At 44.9% G+C, this 19,547-nt stretch overlaps 1 protein-coding gene across 1 annotated transcript in view; it reads left to right on the top strand.

The window, feature by feature from the left end:
* The first annotated feature begins 2,265 nt into the window (after positions 1-2,265).
* The window catches only part of MRPS35 (mitochondrial ribosomal protein S35), a 30,178-nt gene continuing 12,896 nt past the window's right edge, over positions 2,266-19,547 (top strand). The window contains exons 1-5 of the mRNA XM_080913866.1: positions 2,266-2,403; positions 6,862-6,899; positions 8,841-9,008; positions 10,673-10,733; positions 16,565-16,704. Of these exons, the coding sequence (XP_080769992.1) occupies positions 2,298-2,403; positions 6,862-6,899; positions 8,841-9,008; positions 10,673-10,733; positions 16,565-16,704 (513 nt within the window). The 5' untranslated portion in view covers positions 2,266-2,297. The remainder of the gene's footprint in view (positions 2,404-6,861; positions 6,900-8,840; positions 9,009-10,672; positions 10,734-16,564; positions 16,705-19,547) is intronic.

Raw genomic sequence — 19,547 nt, 5'->3', positions numbered from 1 at the left:
AAAAGAAAAGGTTTCGTGTAAACTGACAGGTTTATTCACAGATGGTTGCTGAATGTTTGTTGGACAAAGGCCTGTTTTATGCCCTGTCAACCCAAATATGCAAAGATTAAAGTTCCCATTCTTGGGGTTTTTCTATGGTAAATGGCACAATAAATATATGTATGCATCATTTCAATGCATCTGAAGATACTACCAAGGATTCTGTAAAGAGAAGGTATGAAGGCTCAGTTGGCACTGGCTTGTTTTTGAGGCAGGATCTCAGTACATCATGTGTGTCTAGTGTTGCCTTGAACTTGCAGTCTTCCTGCCTCAGCCTCTGAAATTCTGGATGCCTCTTGCCCCAAACACACATGGAACAGTAGTAAAGGCACTTGCTTCTAAGCCTGACAATCTGAGTAACTTTATTAATTAAAATATATATATAAACAAATTAAACACAAATAAGGCTTAAAAAAAAAAGCAATGCTCAAAGACACCTAGATTGTTTGGCCCACGCTTCAGACTGAGGCTAATGTTTCTTTTAAAAGCACTTGATGTGGTTTTAGTGTTCAATCAAGGTTGAGACCCACATTTTCTTTTATTTTTTCCTTTTTGAGACAGCGTCTCACTGTACATCGCTGGGTGACTTGTAACTCACTACATAGACCAGGCTGGCCTCCAACACAAGAAAATCACCTGCCTATGCCTTTTGAGTTACGTGATTAAATGTGTTACCATGCCCAATGCCTTTTTTTCTTTTAAAGGTTATTTGTTTATTTAATATGTACAGGTATTTTGCCTTCATGTATGCCCTGCACCCCCATTCATGCCTGGCACCTATGGATGCCAGAAGAGGGCATTGTAACTGAAATTAAAGATGTTTGTGAGATACCATATGGATGCTGGGAATTGAACTAGGGTCCTCTAGAAGAGCAGTCACTGCTTTTAACTGCTGAGTCACTTCTCCAGTGTTCCCTCCCCAACACATATCCACATTGTCTTAACTCCATTTCAGGATGTAACCGGTACTGTTCTGGTGGCTGAAGAGGCTGTATGCTCACTTCCTGCCTGGATTTTTGCACTATATCTTGAAACAGGTGCACATACTTTTTATAAAGAACTTAGTTTTATTTATTTATATTAACTTAGGCTTCAAGTTAGCAAAAGACCATTAAAAAGAAGACTTAAAATTTCAAATTGTTCTACCCAGAATTACCTATGTAATCTGAAGGGATCAATAAAAACTGAAAACGTGGAGCCCCCCCCCCCTTTCAGAATTTAATAAGAACTTAAGTCACCAGTGGATTATTGTACTTCCAAAACTGTTATAGCCAAAAAATTACATAGAATTTGGAAACTTCTACTGGCAAATGAATACATGCTTTACATTGTAAGCTATCCTTGCCTATTTATACTTTGTAAAGGAGTTACTTGTAAAGATTATTTTTAATCTCTAGATGTATGATAGGACTGTGCATATGATTGTAGGTGCCCAGGGAAGCCAGATCCTCTGAAGCAGGGGTTACTTGAGGTTATGAGCCTTTCAGCATTGGTCTTAGGAATCCAGTTTTGGTCCCCCCCCCCCCCAAGAAAAATAATATATGAAAAGATAAGGTCAAAGGCTTGTATAAAGGCCGCTGAAATCGTAAAGCCTTATCACTGAAGTTTTATCCTCAGAACCTTGATGGTGATGGGAGAGAATCAAAGAACTAATTCCTTTAAACTGTTCTCTTAGAAGTGTGTGCACACGTGCGGAGTAATTTTTAAAATATATGTAGTGTACAGCTAGGTGTTACGCGCCATTCCAGCAGTTGGGAGACTGGAGCAGGATGATTGAAAAGAAAGAGTAAGGACGGAAGGAGAAGGATGAAAATGGAAAAAAGAAAAAATGGGGCTGAAGAGGTGGTGCATCAATTAAGCATGGAGTACTCTTCCAAGGGACCCAGGATCGGTTTCCAGCACCCACAAGGAAGCTCACAACTTCCCTAACTCCATGTCCTCTGCTGGCTGTAGTGGGCGATGCAGGCATGGGCAGTGCTGAGGTATGCAGGAAAATACCAATATACATAAAATACATAAGTAAAAGGTAAAGGAGAAAAGCGTCTTAGAGCCGCCACTAAAACAATCAGACAAACAAACGAACAAACAAAACCAGAAAGTAGACTCCTGGGTCAGAGTCCCCATCGTTCCACACACCATCCAACCGGGAGCCACAGCTCCCCTATCCCTTTACCCAGTGCACTTCCGTTCCCAGGTTACGCACTTCCGGGCCCGCCCTCCCGGCGGCGCTTGTCCGCTCTGGCTCGCCGTCCTTCAGCATGGCGGCAGTATCGCTGCAGCTGAGGCAGACCCTGTGTCCGGGAGCGCGCGGCTTGCGCACCTTCTCCTCAGTCGCCAACCCCGCGACTCCGAGGGCTGGCCCGCGTGAGTGTGGGTGCACCGCCGCGGGCTGGGGGGAGAAGGGAGGCCGCGCGCTCCGTGACCTTCCTCCTGTGTTTCTCTGGAGGTCGCCACTCATTTCCACGAGTCTGGCCCACCGCAGGAACTCGGGGCGCACTGTGGAGTGAAAGGCGGGTGCAAGCGTGGGGCAGAAGTGAATACAGCGAGGGAGCTGCGTGCACGAGTGGACAGCAGGAAAGGCCCGGCCGTGACGGGCACCTGTCGCCACTCGGGCCTTCCCTGCTGCCTCTCCAGCAGAGCATGCATGCCTCATCCTTCCGGGCTTGCACTCCTGCAGACCTTCTCACAGCACATCCTGGCTTTCCACTCTCTTGTTAAAAATCCACAAGTGGTTTTCGGATAAATTATAGATTACTTAATATATCATAGTGGCTTGTCATAGTGCTTAAGATGTGTCCATCTTCAGGTTTTCACTCTTTTATTCTCTTAAGTGTGCTAACCAGAGTCGCAGCGGCTGGCATTCTACCAAAGTTTTGAACTAGTAAGTGTACACGGGTAAACAGTAACAATAAAATTTACTATTACGAAAAAGAAGAGTATTGAAAACCATATGCTGTTGAAGAAGTGGCTATCATGTGGGATAAGATAGTGAAGAGAGACCTCTCAGAGGAAAGATGTTTGAGCAATCAGACGATTTGAGAGAAGAGCGCTGTTCTTCCCAAAGAGCATGACGACCAAAGAAAAGAAAGACACCTGAGCCAGAGATGTTCTAGTAAAGGGTAGAGTAGCAATCCAAGATGTCAAGATTAGTGGGCTGAGCTTTGAGGGTTGGGAGGGCACATTTGATTTTGCTTTGAGTCTGGATTTTGTTAGAAGTTGAGGATCACACTAGAGTAGAGAAGTGGCATGATTTCTACTTGTGAAGGATCACTGGCATCTGGGTGGTGACTGTCTTCAGCAGGGTAGGACTGCAAGACCTAGTTGGAGGCTGTTGGTATTCCAAGCAGGGTGATGGTAATAGTGCAGAAGCTGGTTTAGCTCATAGGATGTAATTTGAGGATAAATCCTTTCCTGGGCTGTTGGATGAGTGTCAATACTGTCTACGGGGATTAGAAAGAAGGAAATCAAGACCTTTGCCAGGCACATTAAATATGGCGACCCTCTTCAATATCAGCTATACTGGGTTTGAATCTGTTTGTTTGTATTTTCTATGCTCTCTCTAACCTATAATATAAGGTCAGACAAAAGGGGCATTTGTTGGTGTGAACTAAATGCAGCTGTGGCCAAGTGCTGAGCTTATAGGAATGAAGCTTCTCAGTAGCAGGTGTCCCCATGTGCTGTGAGGACTTAATTGTTGTAAGCACTCCTGGTCTGCATCACTGAAGATGGGATGGTGTCCATTTCTTTGTGGATTCAGTCCAAAACTGAATAGTACCTTAAAAGGCCCATAAATTGTCCCACCATAGCAGGGAGTATAGTTCCTGTAGCAGAGTTTCTGCTTCCTTAAATGTACTCTTCTTTACCTTCTGGCCAAGGGCATTTCTTCAGAATATTTTGGAATACTCAAACTTCCATCATCATTGAAAGAGGAATTCCTCTTCGAAATTCAAGCAATCAAACATGTGCCCCAAGTCCACTGCAGGACCATAAACTGTGCCCAGTCAAAGCTCAGGTACCAAGTATCTGGGGTTCCTAGAATTATCCCATCACCCACTAGGGCTGCCTCTCCTCTCTCTAGAGTTTGCTATGAAATCCCTATTTTAACCTGATTTGGGGTTTTTTTAATGAAAACATCCAACAAAGCCTAGATTGTCAACAAAGAGAACAGAATGTATAATCAATGTCATAGTCTAGCTGAGAGGCAAGTACTGCCTTAAAAGTCTATATTTCTAACCCCACAGAATCAAATGTTACTAAGTTATGAAAGTATGGGCCCCTTCATCAGTCTGCCTCCATTTGCCCTCAGTCTTTAGGTTGACCACATTTTAGGGAAGATTATGGGAGGACTTTGGGACAAAAGAGCCATTAGTGTAAAGAGCTCAGTGGGCTGCTCTCTCGGCTTTGACCTAACAGTGTTGAGAGCAGTTCAGAGACAGAAGTCTGGCTCGTGAAGTTTCCGAGGGAAGCAAAGATTCTAAGTGGGCCATTTCTATCAAGATTCTGTGGTTCTGGTCGGCTGGAGCTGAAGAATCAGCTGTGATTAATAAGAGACAAGAACCACTAAAGCAAAACCTTTGTTCTACTGGGACAGTTGATGCTGGAGCTGAGAAACAGCAGTGATAAGAGACCAGCATCACTGAGGTGAAGTCTTCTGGGAAGTGTTTCTGAGAATCATCACAGAGAAGTTGTGTTCCAGAGGTGGCCATAGCTGTATGTCATTTGAGCAGCTGAACTCAATACTTATACTAAGTATAAGGTGGCACTGGATTTAAAGGGATCATGGAGAGCAGCTGAGGCTTGGCACTGTGAGAGGCCAGGAGTGGCCACTGACAGTGCAGCTGGAGTAGCATTGTAAGCAACAGGAGTTAAGGGCTCATGAAGAAAAGTTGAGGTTTTGCACCATGAAGAGGCTATTGGTGAAAGTCCAGACCAGTTGCAGCAGAAGATCTTAGGGATTTTGGAGATGCCAACACCGTGGGATGACCACCAAGAACAGCAGCACCTGTGAAGTGGAGCTGATCTGAGCACAAATGTGTGTTGCAGGGGGTGGAGCCAGAGAAGTGATCCCACCCCTTTGGAGCAGCCCAGAAGGTCACGAGTAAATCCTAGATAATTGAACGTTGAGTTGTTTAGACTTTTGGAGTCTGGTTTTGCTCTGTTCAGATTGTGACTGTGCCCTGGTTCTTCCCTCTTGAAGTAAGAAAGTAGTTAACTTTAATAGGAGCCCACATTTAAGGGTCTGAATTTTAAAGAGATTTTAGATTAAAAAAAAAACTTTAAATTTTCAAAAAGACTGAATTTTAAATTGTAAAGACTGCAGGACTTTTAAAGTTTGTCAAATGTTTTATATTGTGTTTTTGGTGTTAAGGTGTGGTCTTGGGGATGAACAAAAAGGAAAGGTTATAGTGGTATGTTTGCGTGTTAACTTGACAGGGGTGAATTGATTAGTGATTGATGGGGAGGGCCCAGCCCATTGTGGTGTCCTGGGCTGGTAGTCTTGGGTTCTATAAGAAAGCAGGCTGAACAAGCCAGTAAGCAGCACTCCTCCAAGGCCTCTGCCTTACACTTCCTGCCTGTCTGAGTTCCTATTGTGCCTTCCTTCAATGGTGGATTATGATGTGTGGAAGTGTAAGCCAAATGAACTTCCTTTCCAAGTTGCTTTTTGGTCATGGTGTTTCATTGCAGCAATAGAAACTCTAACCAGGACAGGTAGATAAACTGAAAAGGGATTCACCTGGTTAGGAAAGCGGAGACATGACAGACCGTCTGCAGGCTAGCAACAGAGGTGTCAGTAGTGGGTCCAGACGGTCTGCAGGCCATTTACTGCAGCAGCAGTACTTAGGCAAAAGTTGTATTGTACTCACTACTGTGTTCCTGGTTTGTGATGAATAGTAGCTCTTGATTTTTAAAGAATGAGCATCATGGGATGGATAGAAATATGTCAGACAAAGAAACAGAGTGGGTACAGGAAAGGAGAAGAACCAGGATCCTGGGAAGTGTGTTCCAGGCAGAGAACAAGGTTGAGCCTTGGAGACAGGGCTGGGAATGTGGCCTGGTACTGAGAGCCCCTTGCAGCTGTGGAGCTCTTAGGTAAGGCTGGAGACAGCGGACCACAGCATGAGGGATCCTGCACCCTATGCTGCAGGCACCTTAATTTCTTATCCTTTGATTTCTTGAGTAAAGGTGGCCTCTAAAAAGGACAGTGGTGTTTGTATGTATTTGTCATATCAAGTAAGGCCAGCTGAAGTGATAAGGAGTCGTCTAGGGTAGACTCTGTAGAAGTACTGAGTGAGTGTAGCTATTTCTACAGCAGAGTGTTTGAGGAAACAGACTGTGGTACTTTAGGTATGTGAAGACTCCACCCACTTTCTCAGTCGTGTGACTTAAATGTTCTGTTCATGTTATTGATAATTTTGTCATCGGACATTTCAAATCAATTATCTTTAAATATCCAGAATACTTTATTAACTTCAGAACAAGAACTCCTGTTCTCTAAACCTTAGAATTAGTGAAAATATTTCCTTAGTTGTGTATGGATGTTGCACACCTGTAATTGCACTTGAGTTACTGAGGCAGAAGGATTATAGCAAGTTAAGGACTAGCCTGGGCTACAGTGTAAGACTCATAGAAGGAAGGACGTACTTCTTTAGATGATGAGTTCTCTAGATCATGATTGTCATGGAGTTTCTTTTTCCCCATTATTCAGAACTTGGAGAAAGCAGGTTATTGTTCCATTTTCATGTTACTAAATACCTTAAGTAGTGTTAGCGGTGCAAGCCTGTGATTTTCAACAATGGCTCATTATAAATTCTTGTCTTTTAGGTACGGTCTCCAGAAGTGAAAGGCCAATGAGAAGAAAGGTACAGATGTATTTATTTTACTTTGGTCTATCCCAGTGACTTCTAAATCCCTAAGGTGAGGTGGAGGGTGCCCCCAAAGGAGGCATCACAAGGTCTCCTGGCAGCTCCCAGACCTTGCTAGGAGTTAGTCTTCAAATCATCAGCTCTGGGAAATAGAATCGCTCATACACACCAGAAAGCAGGTGACCCAGAATAGACTGTTTGATGGTGCTTCCAGCAGTCAACACTAATTTCGCCAGTGTTTCCCCTCTGGGCATCGTTAGGAGTTCAGGTCAGTTGGTGAGTCTGGAGTCCAAGGTCCAGGCCATGTCACTTGGGCAGTAATTTTCAGAGGAATATTTCCCACTCTGATGTTGAAGTTTAGATGGCATGACTAAATTTTGCCAGCCTAAGCCTGACGTTTACAAAGTATTTACTTTTATTTATGAATGTGTGTAAGTTTATGTGTAGCGCATGTGTGTCTGGTACCTGTGCAGGCCAGAAGAGGACATCAGACTCCCTGATGTGGGTGATAGGGGCAGAACTTGGGTCCTTTGCAAGAACAGCAAATGCTCTCAACCACTGAGCCATGCTAACCTAAATTCTGCCTTTTGTATGGGGCCCACCCCCTTCTATGTAACACTTTAAAATACACATGTGTGCTAATGTGACTGGCTGAGCTGTCAAGTCATTTATCTCTGGGCCTAGGAGACATGCATTTTAAAACTTGTTTAATCTTGATTAATTTATCTCAAATGCTTACTCTTTATTTAAAAAGAATATTTAAATTACATGTATTTATTTATGTGTGAGAATGTGTGTTGTATGTGTGAATGCACACACTGTTAGCAAGTGTGCGTGTACACACTGGCACATGTGTGGAGGTCAGAGGGCAAGTTTGAGGAGTCAATGCTGTCTACTGTGTAGGTCTCAGGGACTGAATTGAGGTTGTCAGACTTGCTAGCCTGCACCTTTACTTGCTGAACCAGCTCACTAGCCGGTAAATGTTTACACGGCCTTATCTTCCTTATTCCCAAGTTCCTCCCCATTATCCCAACCCTATGCCCACCGTTTCCTCCTCCTTTTGAGGTGGGGAGGTGGAGACTCCTGTAGCCCATGATGGCCTCAGCCTTGCTGTGTAAAAGTATGACCTAGAACTTTTAAATACATGTTCACAGGTTTATTCATTTTTATTTTATGTATATGAATGTTTTGCCTGTGTGTGTGTGTGTGTGTGTGTGTGTGTGTGTGTGTGTATGTACCATGTGTGTGCCTAGTATCCAGGAAAGCTGTAAGAGAGTGTCAGATTGGCTGGAACTGGAGTCTCAAACAGTTGTGAGCCACCATGCGGGTGCTGGAACTGAACCTGAGTTCTTTGCGAGAGCATCAAGTGCTCTTAACTGTTGAGCCATTTCTCTGGCTCCTGACCTAGAACTTCAGACCTCTTCCCAGGAGCTGGCATTATAGGTGTGCACCAGCATACCTAGTAGCTGGGGTCTAATCCAGGCCTTTAGCTTGCTGAGCAACACCCAGCCAACTGAGCCAGGTCCCCAGCCCTATCCAAGTTCTTAACATTTCCTTGTGTTCGATGTACATCATGGATGTAAGTTTAAAACTTCGTAAGTTAGTCTTTGCTAAGAGAATGTGGCATTAAAGGAAATCTTGTCATCATTTCAAGCAGCTGTGCAGATATTTATGCTGAGTTAGTGTTTTTTTACTCAGACAACAGGTTTGTTGGGAACTGGCCTGTCTTAGTTATTCTAGAGTGTGGAGGTCAGATGACAGCTCTGTGGGGTCGGTTCTTTCTTGTCACCCTGTGTGGATCCCAGGGTCAAATTCAGGTTTCCGGGTATGCACAGCAAGGACTGTTTTCAGTCCTTAAAATCAGGTTTTGTGTAGGGCAGTCAACCTTTATGTATCTAAATTACAGATCTTGTGGTAAAATTAAAAACTGTTTCTTAGGCACTACCTCCTAGGACGGAGAGGATGGATACAGATCAGGACTGGCCCAGTGTTTACCCTACTGCCGCACCGTTTAAACCCGCAGCTGTTCCTCTACCTATTCGAATGGGATATCCAGTAAAAAGGGGTGTCCCCATGGCCAAGGAGGGGAATCTAGAGCTTCTAAAGGTAAGTGGCTGGCGCAGGGCTCAGCCGGATCATCAGGGGTGCTTATCCCTGACCCACCCCACCCCTTGAGTTTGGGGGGTCCAGTCGACAGTCGAGAGAGCAGCACATTGTGTTTTAGATTAGATCTGTTTCAGGTGATGACAGATGCTGCTCATGGTAAAGGAGATTTCGAGTCAGTCACAGGCATTTAGTAAAGGTTGGTCAGTCCTGTGGCTTCTCCGTGACCTTTCCATTGTATCCTTCAAGGGGAAATAAACTGACTGAGTTTTGTTATCAGGAAGCGCTGTCCTACACAGTGGGGTGTGCAGTTTGCAGAGGAGAGTGTTTCCAGAGACGAGAGAGCAAACACTGATAGAAACAGGTCTCCAGAGGAGACACTGGTGTGAAGATGTGTTCCTGCAGAGGAGACACTGGTGTGAAGATGTGTTCCTGCGGTGGTGTGTGCATCACTGAGCATGCTCACAGCCTCACAGCATCAGCTATGGTGTCCCTTCCGGGGTCCCCAGCTCTGCATTTTATGTTGTAAAGTAAGAGAGTAGCAGCAAACGGCCACTATCTTATATCAGTGCTCAGTCCCTTCCCTGGATTTAAGTGAACACTTTCTGATCAATACTCAACTTTTGTGGCATAGTTTTTAGGGTAACTTTTCTACTTCTTTTTTCTTTTCAAATGAGTTTAAGATAAATTGCTTTGCACATGCTTAACATCATTATATAAAGTATGCTGTAGGGGCTGGAGAGATGACTCAGCAGTTAGGAGCACTGGCTGCTCTTCCGGAGGACCTGAGTTGAGTCCCACCTGTAACCCCGTCCCAAGGGATTCAAAGCCCACTTCTGATGCATTCTCCAGCACCAGCCATGCACAGTACAAATACACACGTGGAGGAAACGTCTGTATTTAGGAAACACTGACACCGTGAAGCACAGTCAATGTTTAGGGCACGTCAGAGATTTGATTTCTTCAACTAAGAAACCGTCACCACAATAGATTTTAAATGATAAGTGCTCTTTTAAAAAAAATATTTATTTTCTTTATGCATACAAATGTCTTGCCTCAAGATTTGCTGTAAAGTAAACATAATATGCCAGGTTTCTTGGAGAAGTGTGTGATTGACAGATTGCTGCCCTTAATGCTCTCAGTTTTTATTTATTTATTTATGTTTATCTTTGAGACTGTATTGCTGTGTAGCCCAGGACGACCTTAACGTCATGATCTTCCTGCCTCTGACTCCCTGAACGCTGGAATCGCCAGTGTGAGCTTTCGGTTTTATACTGTAACCGCACACGAGTGCTGTAGATACTTGGCATAAAGAATGCTATGAAAGTGTTTGTTTTTTAACATGGTTGCCATCGGACTCCAGCGTTTCAGCGCTGAGTCTCGCTGGATGTACTTCTGGACTTGATGCCTGTGCTTAGAACCAGTGCTGTTGAAGAACTCTCACACTGGATTTAGATGACTCATTGGGCCTGTGGCTGAGTTTGTGAGAATATGATCCTTTTTGTGTATTTATGGCATTGCTGGCATGCTGTTGGTGCCTATAGTCCACTACTCAGGAGGCTGGGGCAGCAAGGCCACTTGAGTCCAGGAAACAGACTCTAGGTGGCGGGGATTAGTGGGAGGGAAGTTTGGCTGTAGGTAATCCTTTTAACACATCTCTGTTTTAGATCCCAAATTTTCTGCATTTGACTCCTGTGGCAATTAAAAGGCACTGTGGAGCTCTAAAAGGTACGTTTTCTTCTGGGAACATACGACAATGAATCTCTGGTCTAAGCAGATAATCATGTTCTGAGTCACTGTGTCTTTTTCCATTAATTTTGGTTTGTTGATAGGGTCTTGTTTGCTAGGTAGCCCAGGTTGGCCTGGATATTACTATGCAGCCCAAGCTAGCCCGAAATTCATGGTACTCCGTTAAATGCTAGGGCTCCTTAGGGCTCCACTTTCCTGTCTCTCTCCGTTAAACAAAGATTTGTACATTGTTGAAGATGTTAAGGGTATAAGCAGTTTATGTTTGTTCATATTACATGCTCTCGTGTGTAGATGTGTTACCTGCATGTATGTTTGTGTACCATACACATGCAAGGAGGCCAGAAAAGGGTCTCTGATCTCCTGGAACTGGGGCAAAAGGTGGTTGTCAGCCACCACTGGGTGCTTCCCTCTGCTTAACTGCAGAGACACTATCTCTCAGCCCTTTTACAAATAAGTTTTTCCTGAATACTATAAGGTCATAAAAAAAATAAACAGGGGCTGAAATGGAGGTCTGGTTATGCACCCTGTAACCTTTGCACTTAGTAGGTGAGCCAGGATGGTGGACAGCTTGAAGCTGGACTGTTAAGACTGTCAAAGAACCAAACTAACAAGACAAAAACCAAATAAAGATATATATATATATATATATATATATATATATATGTCACCAGATGGTAGACTCTGTTGCCCTAGATCCATTTTACATTTAGAAAATAGACATTGTCATGAATATTTGACGGATGTGCAGAAACAAGTGGCCACTGTGATTGTGAGAGTTCGAGGCTCAGGGTGTCACTGTGATCGTGAGAGTGCGAGGCTCAGGGTGTCACTGTGATCGTGAGAGTGCGAGGCTCAGGGTGTCACTGTGATTGTGAGAGTGCGAGGCTCAGGGTGTCACTGTGATTGTGAGAGTGGGAGGCTCAGGGTGTCACTGTGATTGTGAGAGTGGGAGGCTCAGGGTGTCACTGTGATTGTGAGAGTGCGAGGCTCAGGGTCTTGAGCTTGGATTGTGTGCTTCCCTTCCCACTGGAATGGGCTAACATGTTTATAGACGTTGCGGATGACGCGGAAGCCGCTGTGAATCTTTCCTAGAACACTGTTCTGCAGGTCAGCACAGTCATCTCTCCCACTCTTGCTACATTGTGTCACACTCTTCATCATCCTATATACTGTTCATTCTGTAAAATGGCTGAGTTCAAAGTGAAAGTATATAATTTTAAAAAACATAATTTGCTTATCTTTGAAAATTTTATACACGCATGAAATATATTTTTGTCATATTCACCCTAATCCTACCATAATACACCTTCCAGACCCAAGTTTGTTACCTATTTATTTATTAGATGAACCACTGAATTAATTTTGTTCTGCCCCTATATCCAAGGGTGTGGGGGTCACTCACTGTAGCATGGGCTGACCTACTAGAGGTAAGGAAATCTGGTTCCCTATGGGGAGGGACACAGCCCCTCCCCTCTCCACTTGACTAGCATGGTCTTGTGGGGTAGCCATGGTTACTGAGAGTTCGTGAGCACAGCAGTCCTCTCATGTCCAGAGGACAGTGTCAGTCTAGTCTTCGCTGGCCTTGGCTTTTGCAGCTTTTCTACCCCATCTTCTATGACAGTCACTCAGCCTTAGGGGTAGGGTGGGGTGGGGTGGGGTAGGGTGGGGTGGGGTAGGGTGGAGTGGGGTAGGGTGGGGTGGGGTACGGTGGGGTGGGGTGGGGTACGGTGGGGTAGGGTGGGGTACGGTGGGGTATGGTGGGGTACGGTGGCGTGGGGTGGGGTGGCATTATTTATGCCTCACTTGTTCCTGAGCATCCTACATATGCTTTAGCCACTTGTGAGTTTCCATTAACCACTGTCCCCTACACAATGCTGCTTTGACGTGGTCCTAGAGCCCCACTAATTGATGGGTATAGAGAGATGGATTTAGAGGGCAGTTTCATATTGTGTTCTTTAGTCAAATAATAGCAGTTCACCCCTGGGGCCTGTGAGGTTCCCACTCATGGGTTCTTGACCAGGTTTATAGCATGGGCATGTGTTTCCTCCTGTGGAACAGGTCTGAAATCCAACCAGAAAGTAGTCACCTACATAATGCCTGTGTCCACGTTACACACATGTGGGCCTATCTTGCCACATCATTTGTTATTGTAACTTGTGGTTTATAGTTGGGCAAGACTGTTGATGACTTTTAGCCCAACAACTTCTGGAACTGTGGTAATTAGCCAGGGGGAGAAAGCTTCCTGGTCAGTACCCATGTGGTTTCTTCATGTCCTGTGCTCACACTGTCTGGATAACCAAGAGTAGTGGCAGTAGCTGTCCTGTTTCCGAGGTCTCCACACGGCCCCGACAACATCTCTGGGCAGCTATCCCACCAACACTGGGCTTGACAGGCCACTGATTCCTGCTTGTAGGTGGGGCAAGGACTTGTTGGGTGAGAGGAAGCACTTGTGTGGACTAGAGAGAACAGTGCAGTTCTGTCAGTAGACTCAGCAGTGCAGGCGGATGCAGACCAGCCGTGCAGCCAGTGGGGTCAGCATCGGCAACTACACAGCACCAGGGATGCTGGACTCAGAGCTATCCTGGGGTCGGCTTTTTTAAAATTGTTTTGAGACAGATCTTGTTGCTGACCCAGGTTGATCTGAAACTTGCTGTGTAGAACAATCTGGCCTCTATTGTGCAGCATTTAGCTTTAGCCTTCCTGCTTCTGCTTCCAGAGTGTTGGGATTACAGTTTGACCTGGTTAATTGACAAAGTGATTGTGTGTGTGTGTGTGTGTGTGTGTGTGTGTGTGTGTGTGTCTAATCAAATAGTAGAAGCTTCCTGCTGTTTCATACCTGCCTCTCATCCCAGAATAATCTTTTGGTCATGACTTAGTTCCTGTAATTACGTCCAGAGGACTGAGTGCATTTGTACTTACATGTACTTTGTCCGCCATGTATGTGAATAAATACAGAGCTGACTGCAGGAGCATGGTCCCCTGACATCAGCTGACATGGAACAGCACCTGTTGCTCCTTGGGCACCTGTCTTGTGGCTTTCTCCTTCGAATGTATACTTGTTCCTCACTGAGGCCGAGTGACTGAGACAGCCGATGGGAAGGGTTGGTTGTGCTCATAATCTGAGGCGTGATAGTCTGTGGCAGGGAAGGCGTGGCTGTGGCTCCTGGCTGAATGTCCCAGCCAATAACCCCACACCAGCTTCCTTCAGCTAGGCCCCACCTCCCAAACAGTGCCACCAGCTCACACAGCTGAGGCAGGGGAAGCATGTCACTCCCCACAGCGTCATGATGCAAAGACACCTCTTCATGTGGCTGTGTGTGTAACTTATATTCTGATTCATTTCGATCTGATTTGCATCAGATTGTGTATAGATAAGCACCTCTGATTCCTCCTGGTTTGAAGTTGCAGCTATTGGGGACTCTGTAGTTGTTAATACTTTCAGACAGCGTCTCTGTGTGCCCCCATCACCCTGTTAAAGGTATTCTGTTGGTATTGAAAGTACTTGTTCTGACTTTTTAGAAAAAGAATGAAATCTAGGACATTTCTAAAACTGACAGGTGTTCAGATTGGAGCTGTAATGGTCAGATTGAATCCCCCCTTTTATAAAAGCCACTTAACAAATGCATTCCTATACACCCGTAGTAAATTTCATTTTTCACCTCTTAATTTAGAAAAATTTTTTAAATGTATTTTATTTATTCTCTTTCTGTGTTGATCTCTCTCTTTCTTTCTCTCTGTGTGTGTGTTTCTGTGTCTCTGTCTCTCTCACTGTGTGTGAGTGTTTCTCTGTCTGTCTCTGTCTCTCTCTCTCTCTCTCTCTCTCTCTCTCTCTTTCTCTCTCTCTCTCTCTCTCTCTCTCTCTCTCTCTCTCTCTGTGTGTGTGTGTTTGGGCAAGTGCTTGCCATTTTGTGCATATGGAGGTCAGGGACAACTTACGGGAGTCAGTTCTCTCCTTCTTAAACATTGGTCTTTAAATGTGTTTGTACTCCAGTAACTGATAGTGTTGATAAGGGGGTTCTCTAAGTCCTAATCCAAAGTGAAGGCTTTTGTGTAGCACATGCAGAACAGTACTGTTTCCTACAGAGTGTACTCGAGCATTTGCCTGTTTTCTTCATTACGCTTCTGCCATCCCTCTTCCAGAAGAGTCAAGGGTTTTCAACATTTCTTCTTGTTTTTGTTCAGAGTAGGACACTTCAGATTTTATATCTAACTTGCAAATGGAAAATGTGAGATGCAGGAAAGTTCAGTAATTTACCAAAGCTTGAATAATCAGTGGAGAAGTTAAATAAAAGCCAAGGTTCTTCAGAGTCGGCCCGATGCTGTGTCTATCAGAGGAGACGCTAATGGGGTCTATTATGTGCGTTTCAGTTGGCTGCACTTTTCAGACACATAATTTAGGTAATTTAACATAAAAACTGTAATTATCATCTGGTGATTGAAATGACTTATTTGCAGTTTAGAAGAAAAAAAAAATCTGCACAAAAGCCAAAGCCCTTGTGCTTCTGCAGACTGGTCCCTGGTGAGTGTTGGCATAGCCTGCCGCCCGAGTTCATGACAAGTGACAGCCAACCCTGCCCTGCTGTCTTCTCTTTCTCAGGCCACCGTGTCCTCCATGTCAGTGATGCCTCCTGTCTCTCAAATCAGGTTTTAGGGGTCGTGTTTTGTTTGAGACCGGATCTTGTAGGGTGGCTCAGGCTGGCTGGTACTTTCTATTATAGCCCAGGATGGCCTTGAATTCATGGCCCCTGCTGCCTCCACACAAGTCAGTGGTGTCAGAGAACCTTTATAACTCAGTGACATTTTATTGATCCTGATCAAGCCTAAAGGAAGATAAGCAAAGTATTACCTTTTAGGAAATTGTTAACTTAGAGAAATGTCACAGGCAAAGGACCTCCCAGTGTCTCCTAGGTTATCTGTCCACCATGGTGACAGCCTCTCTCACAGTGTGCCTTATAAGAGGAGGCCTGGGTTTCTGAGGTCTAACGCTACGACCCAAGGAACCAGTAACTTGCGCTTGTTCTTAGAGTGAGGCTCTTTAGGGACTGAGAAGAGACCACCATGAGAGAGACCTTCATCCTCAGCTCAAATCCCTTTCCATCCTGACCTGATGGGGTAAGTGGGAAGCTGGCAATTACCCCATCAACAGATGGGAACTGAGTTTATACCTCTGCTGGGGGATGAGCAAGCCCTGTCCACAAATGCTTGGAAAATTGTTGTGGTCTCAGGCCCAGACCTACCTTCTTTCCAAGATGTCTTGCTTGAAGATGAGGACAGTCTGTTTTCCATTGCCCCACTGGCTCATCAGGGTTACACAGAAGAGCAGGAGCTAGTGTTAGGACCCACTTAAGATGATGGATGCCAGTTTCTGGAGGGCTGTTGACAGGACTTGAGCTCCTTTGGGGATTTCAGGTCTTTTTAGCTATCTTGTGTATCGATGTTGATTGGGAATGAGTCAGTGACTTCTTGCTTTTCACCAGCAGGAACTCTGGACCCTGAGCTGTGAGCTCTTATTGGGAAGGGGGAGTTAAACAGCAGCTATTTATAGAGCCAGACATATCCATCAAGACAGCGTGCTTAGTTTTAGAGCCAGGGACTGGGCCATGGCACGCTATGCTCCACCCCAACCCCCATCATCTCTGCTCCCCACCAAACAACCTTCCCAGGTCATTCCTTTAATCAAACTCGGTGACTAGGATGGACGCAGGAACAGGAGTGAGGTTTAGCAACCTAGGGTTGCTGCAGAGGGAGCCTGGGCCTCGAGTGTCCCAGTGACTTACAGAGATGTAAGTGAGATAACTCTGTGTTCTCAGATTTCTGCACTGAGTGGCCAGCTTCACTGGACAGTGATGAGAAGTGTGAGAAGCATTTTCCAATCGAGATCGATACGGCAGATTATATGTCGTCAGGACCATCTATTCGAAACCCCAGAGCGCGAGCAGTGACGTTAAGGGTAAGAGCTTTTTAAACCCCGAGTCTTAGGCACAGTTTAAGTGCATTGTATGTGGTTGTAAAACAGGTACAATTGTACTGTTTGTGCAGCTTCCTGTATTTAATCTATGTATTTATCATATTCTGTGTGCTTGTAACTATTGCTGCTTTTATAGGAGTAAGCATCTCTAACAATTATTAAACACTTGTTAGTTTTGTTTTGTGGGTTGGTTCTCTCCTTCCACCTTTACGTGAATTCTAGGGATTAAAATAAAACAGTGTGGTGAAGGTAACCGTGCAGCAGAGTAGGCATGGCTTTTCCTAACAGAAGCAATTGGGAGAGCAGATCTAAGTGTCTTCGCTGGCAGTTCCATGGTGGGGAAGGCATGGTGGCAGGACAGCCCCTATCCAGGACAGCAGGAGTGTTGGGGCAGCTTGCTCACACCTCTGGATCTGCAAGCAGAGAGCTTGGTCTGAAAATGGAGCCAGGCCATAACCTTAGTGGCCCTCCTTCCTGTACCCCAATCCCTCCAGCCAGACCCCACTTTCCAAAGGTTCGTAATGTCTCAAAACGGTGTCAGCACCTAGGGACAAAGTGTTCAAACACATGAGCTTATGGAGACACAGCAGCTCTTACTGTTCAGAGGGAACACATTTAGTTTTGTGTGTGTGGAGACCCTATGATTGCATTGGGAATTATCCTGGATTACTCTCCCTTATCATTAAGGCCGTGCCTTTCAGTTGAAGCCAGAGCTTGCCAGGCCAGCTAGTCTAGCCAGCCAGCTTGCTCGGGGGATGCCGTCTCTGCCTGAGCTGAAGTTACAGGCAGCCCTCTGACATTTATGTGGGTGCTGGGAATCTGAACGCAGACGCCTCCTTAGCCCACTCCCAGGTTATAATTCTAAAGAGTGAAATATGTATTATGTTTTCCTCAGTAGACAAAAAGTGAAGAATTAAAGACACGTTCTTTTGTCTAGAACTTTTAAGGTACTTTCTTATGTTACACTTGTGCATTTCTGTAAAAATCCTGTGGATTAAGTTGTCCTGAGAGCTGAGTCCTGCTGCTCACTGATAATGTGACTTGAAGTTACAAAGCAAGCCGCAGACCTAGAAGCCTGGCTCAGCTCTTTGTGTGGTAGCAGAGTTCTATCACATATTGTGAGCGTTTGGGGACACATCCACACACTCAGCTGCTCTCAGTCTGTGTGGTTGTCATTAGTTCAAGTCCCCAGTCTCATGGGATCACAGGTGGCAGCCTGTGAACATGTATCTTGGAAGAGAGGCTTTGATGGCCCTTGGCTGTGAAGTCAGAGAGTTTGTCGGTCCAGCTGAAGGCTGAGGAGTGGCTGGCAGGTGGCGTGAGTGCAGCGCGCAGACACTGAGGCGCTGTGGAGTGTCTGCCACTCTCTCTTGTGTACGGTATTAATGTGAATGTGAGTTTCAAAGCACCTGTTGAATAATAGTCAGCACTGCCGCCACTTTCTGAACATTGGTATAAAAATAGGAATTTAAAATGTCACCGTTTAACGTTAGGATTTCAAAGATGTTTATCACCGTAGTATGAAAGGTACTCATTTTCAAGTATGTTGTCACTACACACAGACACATGTGCACACATCTGCATTGTTATAAAGTAGTTCACTATGGAATGGGTTTCGTATCTGTGAGCTCATAGCCTGCTTGTTGAAGCATGCTCTGCCCAGAAGACGAAGGCTCTCATTGCCTGCAGGCTACAAGTGTGATACTGAACTGTTTTCTGAGATAGTCTTACTGTGTAACCCCATCTGTCCTTGAATTTGGGGTTCTCCTAAATGCTGGGTGATAAGCATGTAACACCATAACCCCATTTCTTTCTTTTTAAACTTTGTATATTAACTTACCAAATGCTTACTGAACTTTTTTTGTCCTATACACTTGCCAAGAACAAAATAGACGTTTATCTCACCCTCAGAGGTTTGTAGTCAGTGAGGAAATGTGAGAGTGAAGTGAGCCGTTGTGCTGCGGTGTCTTGAGCGAGAGGCGGGGTTACTGAAGTAAGAGACAGGACCAGCAGAACCCTAGACTCCCATTTAGTCCTTTCCTTCATTATGACACCTCAGCTCTTCCTTACAACTGATGCTCTCAGGGGAATAAAGCTATGCTTGCTATACTCTGGTCATGGCTCTGCTGTCCCCGGTGACTTGTGTTTTGGGACATTGTGTGGCAGTTATGATCTGGGGTCTGTGAGAGTTTTTAAGTTGTGGAGACCCCACTTGGGAAGGGATTATGATCGCTCTTGTGAGACCTGAGTTACTTCTTTAGAGAACAAACTGTGCCAAGGCAAGCCTAAACCTGAGCTGCTCTGAGCTTCCTGACTGTGCTGTGTGATTGCTCCGTTTTGTAGGGCAGTGGTATATGCCTTTCCACCCCAGAACTGCAGATGAGTAAATAAAGTCACTCAACTTTAGATGCTTCATTAAGTTTATTTCTTCATTATAGTAATCAAAAAGCAGGCTAATAGTATTTTATTGAACTATATTTAAGTGTTAAATCTATCTATGTCTAGTTAATATCTTAACCCTCAACATAATTTTCTGCAAACTAAAGAGTTCTCTCTTGTTCAGCCCAGTATTTCCCAGTGTGTCTTGAGGAAGAATAACTCCATGAAAGTAGAACCGAGAACCTTTTGCATTACAGAATAGTCATGTACCACCACTGCATCTTAAATTCCCAAAATGCTCTGAGAAATACACTGTAAAAAATCCAAGCTAAGGATGGGCTTGGTGGCACAGGCCTGTCTGATCCTAGAGTCCAGGAGGCTAGGGTTTAGTTTGAGGCTATTCTGGGCTGCTTAAAAAGTACCATGTACCTAGGCTCTGTCTCACA

Source organism: Micromys minutus (assembly GCF_963924665.1).
Source record: "Micromys minutus genome assembly, chromosome: 3".
NCBI lineage: Eukaryota > Metazoa > Chordata > Mammalia > Rodentia > Muridae > Micromys > Micromys minutus.
Note: the sequence above shows the minus strand (reverse complement) of the source record. Positions and strands in the feature narration are given on the sequence as shown.